The following is a 10962-nucleotide window of genomic DNA, read 5'->3' on the forward strand; positions in this document are numbered from 1 at the left end:
TTCTTCGTGTACAGAAGCCACGGAAATCAGGATTAACAAAGCATAGCGCATGCTCAGCTTCCCTATCACAAGGACAGAGCTAAGCACTCCAACGAGAGAGCCACTGGGCAGGTGGAATTTGTTGGGGGTAGTCAGCACATCGCAGACTTCTCTCACAACGTCAGGGAACTGCTTTTAAAGGTCTTGTAGGCAGACTGGCAATAATTCACTGCCTCTCTGCCGAGGCAAGACCACTGCCCTAGTTTCATCAGAAGCCTCATGCATACGGTACACCCCTCACCCAAAGGCAACACAGAAAAAGTGTTCCTACCTGTACTGAGGGGGCTGCTAACAGCGGCGGTGAGCAGGCAGAAGAGGTACGTCAGAGGTAGACATTCCCTCCTAGAGCTCCTCTGTAGTGTTCAGGGGTGGGGACCCCAGTCTGATGGCAGGGGTCTCTCTTGCCAAGACTCTCTCGTATGACCACTCTGGAACATGGGACACGGATGTCAAAGTGGGAACCAGCACTCAGAGCCTCAGAGAAGCCACCTGCCTACTGCGGTAAATGAGGTCTCTTTACTTACAGCTGTGTTTCTTTAACTAAAATTTGTTGATTAACAGAATCTTGTTACTGCTTCGAACTAACAAAAAATACACTGATTTCACACCACCTTGAAAAAAGGACCCCATACACACAACGAACAGGACAGCTATTCACAAATACCTGGAGGCAGCAAGGCAGCGTCTGGCTGGTGGTTACTCCTCCTATCACACCGCTACCATCCGCAGTGCAAGTCAAAAAAGCCCATCCCCTCTGCGTGTCAGCGGCTGAATTTAGTGACAGTCAGCCTGCAATGGCTGTGTAAATACCAGCACACCAGAAAAGAGCCCTGGGATGACTATACCAAAAAAAACCCCAAAACTTAACATTATTTTCCATCAGATGTTAAAAAATAATAATTACTGGCTTTCATTATTCTAGGCATGTTATCACACTCAGGAATATCTTCCTAAGGCCTTCCTAAAATAAGCTATAGGGTTTTCATCTGTGATAAACCTCAGACAGAGCTAATACGTTTGACCTCTTGGAGCATTTCTTTTGCATCTCTGAGAGCGCACTCTAATGACAAGCAGTGTATTTGCTCAACTTCCTTTCATAAAACAGAAATACTTAGATAGAAACAGTAAGAAAGGATTCTACCAAGAATGCTGGGATGCTTAGCCATAAAACTTACGATATGGAGAGAAATAAGTGTTTTCTGCTAAATCATTTCAATATTTTTGGCAGTCATTACACACATACAACATGAGATATGTTTCTTTTCCGTATACTGTTCCAAATCATAGAATAATCAAAAGCATAAAAAAGAAACAATCTTTGTATCCTTCAAGAGCTTCAGATGCTGTGTTCACCCTGTTTGCCAAGCATTAGTTCAGTTTCTGCACAGAGGGCTTTTTAGTACCAGTAATTATTCAAACAGCAAGATGTATAAGTAAGGGCAATACTATCTCCAAAGAAAACAGATCACGTGCTTTTTAATGAACATATCTTAACTATGAGCTGCATGCTGGCTCTTAGCCACTATTAGCATTTCAAATACCAATCTTCTGCCTTAGACACTGCTTTCTAGATAAGCCTCCCTTCCTTTTACATTAAACTGTGTTTTACTGACCAGCAGTTGCGATATTACTCATATTCATGTTATTATTATCACCTGGAGCGATATAAAGCTTAAAGACTTGAAGAACGCTGCTCTTATAATACAATATACACTAAGGTAGAAGAAATCAAAGCTAATGTTCTGGGTAAATTACCACATACAGAATTGTGCAGTGGACAGAAAACTTCACAAATGATTTGCTATTCTCAGCACATCACCAGTATCAAAGTCTGGAGACACGTTCTCACCTTTTGGTGCCCAATTCAGCATCCCAGTGTTGCAGCCTAGAAGACCAGGACATTCCAGAGAGTACTAGCACTCAAAGAAGCTGTGACTGATCTGGCTTCAACCTATCTTACAGGAAAGAAGAAAAAAAGTTTAAAAATCCTTATCCCACTGAAATCAGTCACAAAATTCCTCCTGGCATCAGCAGGTTCAGTATTTCAGAGAGTATCTGGAAGGATGACTTCAGTCAAGCGAAGCACAAAAACAAAAACAAACCAAAAAACAACAAAGAACAAACTAAAAAAAACCCCAAAAAACCACACCAACCCAAAAACCAGACTTGGCCAAGATCTCTCTGGAAAAACTTTGTTAATTGGCTCTGGGCTCAATTACCATACACCAGTTTAGCTAAGGAAAGGGTCTGCACTCATACACAGGGCAAAAAGTCTAAGCTAATGCACCTTCACTGCACGTGAAGCTGAGTTAGATTATATAGGGTCTTCTGCAGCCCAAGAGTTACATCTCAAAGGGCATGCAGTCACTGAGCAGGAGGCTGTGTGCTCATTCGGGCAATCCACCTCCATTTTCAGGTCAGAAAACAAGCAAATAGTAAGAAAAAAGTAGAAGTGAGTTATTGAGAGGGGACCACAAAGCTTTCACAACCAAGACTAGAAAATGCTGTTTGACCATTGTCCCATAGCAGGTCACAGAGGTGCTCACCCAAACAGCAACAAGGAAAGTCAGAAACCATTACAAACCAGGGCTGCTGACAGCTGTTACAATGCCAGCACAGTAACACAACAGGTCCTTTGCTCAGGCCCCACCACAAACCACTGTTTTGCATTATTTAACAGCATAAGAACATCATCTCGTCTCATAGAACTCAGAGAATTATCATAAAACCCCAAAGCACCAAACAAATGTTCGTTTGGCCAGAATATCAGAATTAGTTCTCCATATCTTCGTGATTTTTAAGAGACTATATTGTGGTCAAGTCCTCACTTCTGCATTTCAGCACCTTCAAACCCAAGCTTGATTTTCCACAGAGATCTTGAGTCCAAACCTTGAACTGTCACACACAAACAGCTTGTGACAGCAAATAACATGGTATATACTTACTCCTGGGCCAGACCGTTCTTATTTCAGTTCCACTCCTTCAGGGGGTTGGCTGCACTGGAAAAGTAAACACGGCAAAGCTCCAAGCTCTCGCAGTCTGTCAGCTACATTCTCCTTCACTTTGACATGTTCATGTCATCACCACCGTGCTGAAGCAAAGAGAAAAAGAAATACCTGCAAGACTAGCTATTATTAAGCAGGTACGCTGCATGAAAGCATTTTAAAGCATTGCTGCTCTTATTTCCCCTGATTTCTACAATTAGTTCACATGCTAGCTAATTGGGATCTGAAGGGGAAAAGGTCGGTGTGTATTTTTTTTAAAATATGCAGTCATGTGCATAGTCAATCTCTGGGGACTTATTGTTGAAATCATTTATTCTAAATATCTCCAAACAAAGTTTATCTCAGCCTTCCAGTAATAGCATATAAAGTGGAAAAACGCAAGCATAGCAAAGCTTTTATTATCCAATTAACCCGAGGCTGTTTACTTTGTAAAACAAAAGAGAATTATTAGTGGCACTCTCTGGAGCAGGCACTTACACAGGCAGCAACTGAATAAAACACATGAACGGCACGGTGATTACAGACAAAAATCAGTGCTTCTCTGCAAATGGCACCACTCTGCCATCAACGGACCTGGTTCCAGCCACTCACTGGAACTTTCTCCTTCCGACAAAGTTGGATCTTCTCCATTTACAAGAGCTAAGCACCCAGTGACTCAACTGTAATTCTGGCAACGTATTAAAGAAATTCCTAGAAATAAAGAACAGAAATATTTTCAAACAGCTGTCAAAAGAATGTAGTATTTTAATTAGCAGATAATACTAACCACAGGGACATGTACTGAAAAGGTAAAAAGCACAATTCCTGGCTTGAATACTGAAGAGTAACAGAGACACAGATTTTAAAAAGAAGAAAAAAACACGTGCGTTAAGAAGGCTGGCATTCTGCAAAAACCTTCTGCAAGTTCCATGTCTTTTTCCCTCCCTAGCCTAACAGTTCAGAAATTCATACAGAAGAAACGTTATCTGCCTGCAGAGCTCCCATGAGCTGCCCAAGGTCAGACCATGCTGCATTTTTACAGTGCAGTCCCTCTAACTCTTACTGCCTTACGAAAGTGTTTCCTGACTTAGATAAATCTGTAATGATGCTCAATAGGATTGCAATCTGCTTCTATTAAGCATGTCAAATACAAAGGGCCTCAATTTTAACTGTGGCAGGTCAACTTTGTAGCTTCAGGCTTGCAGCACATATTGTCTTTCCGTGACCAACTTTTTGCTAGATCTAGTGTCATCCGTCCTCCCACAGCCGGCACAACGCTGGCAGGTAAAAGCCCCAGCATCAGCGTGAAGCTGTTATTTGTGTCCCCTACCCTGACAGCCATGAACGGCACAGTCCAGCTTGATCTAGACCACTGCGCAGGGATCCAGCAATGCCCAGCTGTAATATGAAATCACAGCCAAAAGTAGTCCTAAATCTACAAAATGGGGGGGGGAAGGAATGAAAAAAGGAATTAAGGATGTTCTCTCAGACAGCTTTCATGGTGTAAATTCCCCACTGGGCTGCTCCCCTCTCTTTTTGGGTAACAGTAACTTGTGATCCCTTAAACTTTAAAGATAGAGCAACAACCCTCACTTATGAGAAGAGCAGCTGCTGTCCCTCTGTTCTATGAAGGAGTATTTTACTTGCCATCAGAAATAACGGTAATTCAGATCAATTAAATATAGTTAGTCCAACAATAACAAGTGAAAAAGAGACAGAGGACTTCTCCCAGCTGGCTCTGCAAAGACAACCAGGCGGCAAGCGGGACTGTCCCAACACCTGCCAGCTCCCATGTGGCACCCTCAGCCCAGAGAGGGAGCAGGCAGCGAGTTCTTTTCATTATTTTAAAGATCAGCGCTGTTAAACAGTGGGTTACTTCAAAGAGACGCAGCAACGAGGGGGAAAAGCAGTACACGCTGCCAAGTGATGGGCTAAGTTCTCAAACAGCAGCAAGATGAAAGACAGAAGCAGAAAAATGTTTTGATCTGAGGGCTGCCTGCTTGCCCTAGATTTCAGAACCCTGACGGCGCAACAGCTAACAACATGAACCATAGCTTGAGCACCCCCGTGTGTACTGCAGCGATTTCAAAAATATGTAACTCTGCTAAACATCCTGTTTCTCTTTATGCGTATGTGCCACGTAATTCCAAAGAAATCAAAGATGCTGCTTCTTCCAAAACTCAAATCTTACAAAGCAGCAGACTTTCAAGCACACCGAAAAGAACGGCAAATTGAACAAAGCCAATTCTATGTACGAAACATCTGCTGTCCTGACAGAGCTGTTAACCTCTGTGAGGTCTTTTCCAGCCATCGGTTTCAAGACCCTCTTTATGCTTCCCAAGACATCCCATGTTATATTTTTTACTACAAAAGACATACCTGGTTTAAGGTCCTGCCCAGAAGCTTCAGCACGCCCTGTTCCCAAACTGGAATCAGGAACCAGTTTCAGAGGAACCTATTTGGGGAAAGCGAAGGGGACCATCTTGCTTGATCTGCGCAGAGTACCAGCTCCCCCTACCCGCCAAAACCTCCCTCCACCTTTGCAAACCCTCTTTTTCCAAAACCTTCAGCAGAGACAGAACGACACCATGACATCCTGAAAGATCTGTAACACCACCTAAAAAATCTAGAAACAATTTCCAACATCTAATACAAGCCTGGAAAGAACTTTACCATATCAGTTCTGACCCCACACCATGACCTCCTTACCTGTGGTTTTTGAGTTGTTAGATATTGATAGACAAGATGCTTTTCACTGCCTCGTTTAACTCACTTGTGACTCACTCATCTACGCAAGCAGCGCAGGTTTTGTTTCAGATCCCTCTGCACATAGCCCTTACTACTACAGAGAAGCATTCAAGTACCAATTAATGCACAACCAGTCTGTTGTGCAGACTCTGTCCCATGACAATGAAACACAAATCACCCTTTTTTCTTTCCAGTTTTAGTCCGAACAGTCTGGATTTTGTTGACCTCAGATCCTTAGTTCCACACACATTTCTTTTCCAGCACAGAAACAACAGTAAACACCTGAGCAATGTTTGAACACCACCCTTGAAACTTCCAAATAAACCTGTATTTGTGCCAAACAATCATTCTTTACAGCCAGACACTCAACTTTATTTGGAAAATAAATATAATTCCAGCATCAGCACTTTACAGTAAATAAGTGCATCTCAATAAAATACCAGCGCTTGATTATTCATGCAACTTCTGAGAGACAGCTCTCCTAGCAGTTCAAATGGCATCATTTCTTAAAACTGTACTTGGCAGACAAGGCAGACACAATATCCCTGTAAGGAGTATCCGACTCAGATTTGGTCCTTGGTATGCACCACAGCCGACGAAAGGTCGGAGAACGCAGCAACAGGTTGTGCGAGAGTCCCACGAAGCTGGAGGACAACCAGTACAGCGCCATGGACTGCAACAAGACAAACACCAATTCAGCCCTCCTAGATCCAATGAAAACATGACAATTTTAGGCAGCTCTTCACAAACCACAACCACTGGTTACTGCCAGTTGCCAAGAAAAATAACTCACCTAAAAACACGCCTGTCAATAACAATAATGGCTTCCATTTCAAATGCATTTTTCACGCTTTCTCAACTCTTCTGGGAAAAGAATCATCTACACTGAAGCTGGACAACAGTTCATGAATGAATTCACATTAAACATGTGTATGTCAGACTACAGGTTCATGAGCCAAACCACCAGTTACTGTGTTTTTACCAACCACTGCAAAAATACTCAGAAGTAGGACAACTGGCAAAAATGAGAAGTGTTTTAAAAGATTGTGGAAAATTTCCTCACCTAACAAGTATATTGTTTTTCTCTTACAATAAGCGAACACCTGTATGTCCTTATAGAAAGTTTCCCTCTTGTTTTTTGAGGTCACAAAAAGGATGCTAACCCACTCTGGGTGTCTTTCCAAGCCCTAGTTTCTGAAAATTATGTTTAGAAACAGTAAGTTTGCAGATTTTTCCCATTTGGATGAAAATATTCCATATGCATTAAGAATTTAAATGTATACACAGACAAAACATCTTATTTTAGGGCACACTATAATAAAGAGTGTAGTCTATCAAATACGTCGGGCATTTGTGCTGCTCCTCAAGCACTACGAACGTAACAGAGTCACAGGTTAAGGGTCGCACCGTTACAACTCTGTACTTACAGAGGGGACTGTTGCAGCAACAGGGATCATTACTACTGACACCACTCGAAAGAAATTCGTAGCAAGCTTCTGGAACCTGGAAACTTCCAGTTTTTGCGAAGAAAAGATCTGAGACAAAAAAAAAAGAGGGGGGGCGGGAAACACACAGTTATAAACAGGCTCTTTTTGAAACAACTAAAATGAGAAAAAAAGGCAACAGTAGGGCTTCTTGTAACCCAGCACTCTTCACATACTATTTGTGTTTTCTCACCCTCATTGCAATTAACATCCTGCTACAATCTGTTATTAAGCCTGTTCGATATTTTCTACGTTCAGTCCTTTATAGAAAATACTGTACCGACCCAGCAGAGTACCCAACTGAAGGCAATATAATTTTACATAGTCACTTGCGTGCATCTGGAAGTTCCAGTGCCTCAGCCTGAAGCACAGCCCTCTGAGGAAAGGCTGCCAACAGCAAACCGACTGACAATGGTTGACAGATAATGGAACAAAAGCAGGATCAGGTCTACACACAGTGACTTTTCTTCCTCTAAGACAGTCTTAGTCCACATAATATAAAAGAAAAAGGAGTAAGAACGAAATCCAGATTAGTTTGATGAGAACACCTAACAGAAAAATCAAGAAGAAAAGTATTTCCACTAAATTACAAAAAAATATGAGAAATTAAGTCTTTTTTCTGTTGATTAATCTCCCCAACAATCTTAAAAAGTTCTGGATTTCTCAATTTATTAAGAATACACAAAATTGTTAGCTTCAGCCACAAAGCAGTAACAAATTATGGAGGGGGACAACAAACCAATGCAACCCACATGTTCTTTTGCATGCTTAAAACCAAAGGGAGTTCATTATAACATCATTCTGGGAGAAGCTTCAGATTCAAGACTAAATTTCACTGTGGCTCAAGTAAAGCCGATAACGTATCTGAGAAACGTCACTTCAGAATTTATCATCTCTGAACAAGACACACGTTCAAATGCATACAACGATCAAGTTATTTTTCCGTTCTGCTCAATGCATAATCTGAAGTTACCATTATGTTTTCATGTTTTATAACCAAGTAATGCTCCCTCCCAATTCCACTAAACAATCATTTCTTTTGCAATCGTCCTTTTTATTCCACCAACATACCTCCACTATCAGCAAATTCACCAGCCCAAGCGCAACTGGCAAAATCCACGTAGAATCTGGGGCCGTGAGGTCTGGAAACCACAACACTCCACCTGCTGAAAACTGTTCTTGAACTACAGGAAGAGTTTAAAGAAAAAACGGAATTCAGTATGATTTTCTACCTCAAGTTAGCCAGAACTGTAACATGTAAAATCAAAGTTTCTAGGTATGTTTTATCTACACAATAAATACTATTAAAGCACTACAATGTGTGCAATGCATCTAATCAAAATCTTTTAAATCCATTTTTATTAGATATTTATCTACACTTAAACTATACTAAGTTTAAAATCTTGGTAGTGGAGTAGTTTTTAGATCAGCTTTTCTATCAGCCTCTAGGGAACATGATATTTAACCAAAGACATGTTTGTAAAAACAGTAGCTGAACAAAAAATGTCTGTTAAAAGGAAGTCTGTTCAGATTTATCACCTTCCGAGTCCACGGCACCAACGCTGCAGTTGCGCAAAGCGAGGGACACGCAAACCCACATTGGAATCTGCACCCACATCAATAAAGTGGCTTTGAAGGGATGGCAGTTGTCTCGAACGTACAGTTCTGTAATAATCCTTCGTAGGTTTTTCTTAAAATGGAACCTGTTGGAAATGAGAAAAAAATCCTCTTACAATACCTGTTCCAGAGTAACTTCTGAGACTGTGAAATAGAAATTCTGCAGGCTATGTACATCAAATTGGCTTACTCAGGTGTAACTCTGGAAAATCTGAAGGTCTTTCTTCTTCAGACATGCCTCTCTCCTTTGCCAACTCCTAGCCCTGCTCCTATAAGCAGCTTTTCCCAACAAAGTTTTAGGTCACCACTGGCAGCTCCAGTAACTGGTCTGACATTTTATTTCATGGTGCTTTTTGACTGAACTAGGATATAATTTTCTCCGAACAGAGGCAATCAGCCAGTTATGTGGTTCTCAGCATCCCAGCTCAGATACGCTGCTACTGCACGAGGGGCAGTGCTACGCTAGGAAATGAACAGGACTGCAACCATGCAAGCTTCAAGTTCCCAACAATACCTAGATACCCTAAAACCTAAGGAAACTTCAGTCGCAAGTAACAGCAACAAAAGAATCCTGGATTTAGTCCTGTAATCATAAGCCTATCGCAAGTTCAGAGCTTTAAACTGAACTTACTGTGAAGGGAAATATAACAAACAAAAACAAGTCATGAAAGTGGCAAGAAAATCTAAGCTTTGGGCAACAGCAGAATCTTTCTCTAACACTGTTGTCTGTAGGACTAACCCTCCCTTTTCCCCCCACCCAGCCCAATCTGGAATGGATTTATAAGGTATATACAATCACAGTCTTACCTGGCAACTTTTTCAGACCAACCCAGTTGCTTTCCCCGCACAGAAACCTCATAGCGAAGACGCTCTGCTAGCTGTTTAATTTCAGGCTGCAGATTTTCCAGCTAGCTAAAGAAAAGGAGAAATGTTTATGTACAGTTACACATAACCACCACTTCCTCTCCCCACCTGATACTGTCAGAAATCAGAGATCAGAAAACAACTCTGAAGGACGAGGCACAAACCTGCAAGCACTTTTCATCTTTCAACACAACGAACACGTGAAGATACCAATGAGAAGCACTTACAATAACAATCACAGACAATACCATACTAAGAGAAATAAATACAGAATTTCATTTTATATGTTGTTCTTGATAAGCATCTTTCCATCTTCACTCAGGAACGAGCTACTCAAAAAAAACCACTTAATACTGCCTCAAAAAGATCTGAAGCCCAGCAGGACACAACTTCACAGTCCATACAGTGACTGTCCTGAGGAATGAGACCCCATCAGTCAACAGCACAGTACGATATTCACTTTTGCAATCCAAAGAAAAGGATTCCTGTAAAAAAAAAATCCAAGCAAAGCCCCAAGCACTCTGCAATAACAGAATTAAATTACACCTCTTCTGCAGTAACACTTTTTGAGTGAAGGTCACCAAAGAACTCTGTCCACGACACACACCTGTGTCTCCCAGCCTGACCTCTCCCCCCATCGCCCCACAGACCAGGCGCAGGTGAAGATCTAACATCCAGCTGGCTCCCCATCAGCCCTGAGTTCTGGCAGCTGTGAGGCCCCAGCCCACAGCCCTCCTCAGTTAGTAAAAAATGAGTAAAGAGAAGTAACACCCTCCTTCATACCCCTGCCAGCACAGGGTACGACCCCGTTACTAACTCCAACTATTTTCCTCACTTTTGAGGAAAAACAGGGCCTTTGAAACTGCTGAAGGCTGGTTCACCTCAAGTCTTTCCCGGAGCAGCTTTAGCCGGAGGTTTGTTACCCAGCAAGGCACAGAAAGCCCCTCGCGTGCGGCACTCGACCCTCACGCTGACACACCTCCATTTCCATATAGCTACCGTAAACAGGCACGTTCTTATTTTTCAGTTTTATTTAAGCTTCACCCATCCAAGGAAAGACCACTCCAGGTTTATAACCACAGAAAAACCTCCCGCAGCGCGCGGTGCCCTCCACCACAGGAGGTCCACAGGCAGCACAGGCTGAGCCTTCAGAAAAGGAGAAACGGTGGCGGCGACCTCACAACCGCGGTTTTGCTGAAGCTGTCAGCACCCCTCACAACACGCCA

At 42.2% G+C, this 10962-nt stretch overlaps 1 protein-coding gene across 1 annotated transcript; it reads right to left on the bottom strand.

Moving 5' to 3' along the window:
• Window positions 1-361: 361 nt before the first annotated feature.
• On the bottom strand, window positions 362-9780 carry LOC104468531 (mitochondrial inner membrane protein COX18-like; the record flags this gene model as incomplete). The annotated part of the gene is made up of 6 exons (XM_010082714.1): window positions 362-467; window positions 6290-6444; window positions 7199-7306; window positions 8327-8439; window positions 8795-8958; window positions 9680-9780. Coding segments are annotated over 6 exons (747 nt in total), but the record flags the coding sequence as incomplete, so codon positions are not given.
• Between the last annotated feature and the right edge of the window lie 1182 nt (window positions 9781-10962).

Source organism: Pterocles gutturalis, unplaced genomic scaffold (genome assembly GCF_000699245.1).
Source record: "Pterocles gutturalis isolate BGI_N339 unplaced genomic scaffold, ASM69924v1 scaffold1175, whole genome shotgun sequence".
In the NCBI taxonomy this organism is placed as follows: domain Eukaryota; kingdom Metazoa; phylum Chordata; class Aves; order Pterocliformes; family Pteroclidae; genus Pterocles; species Pterocles gutturalis.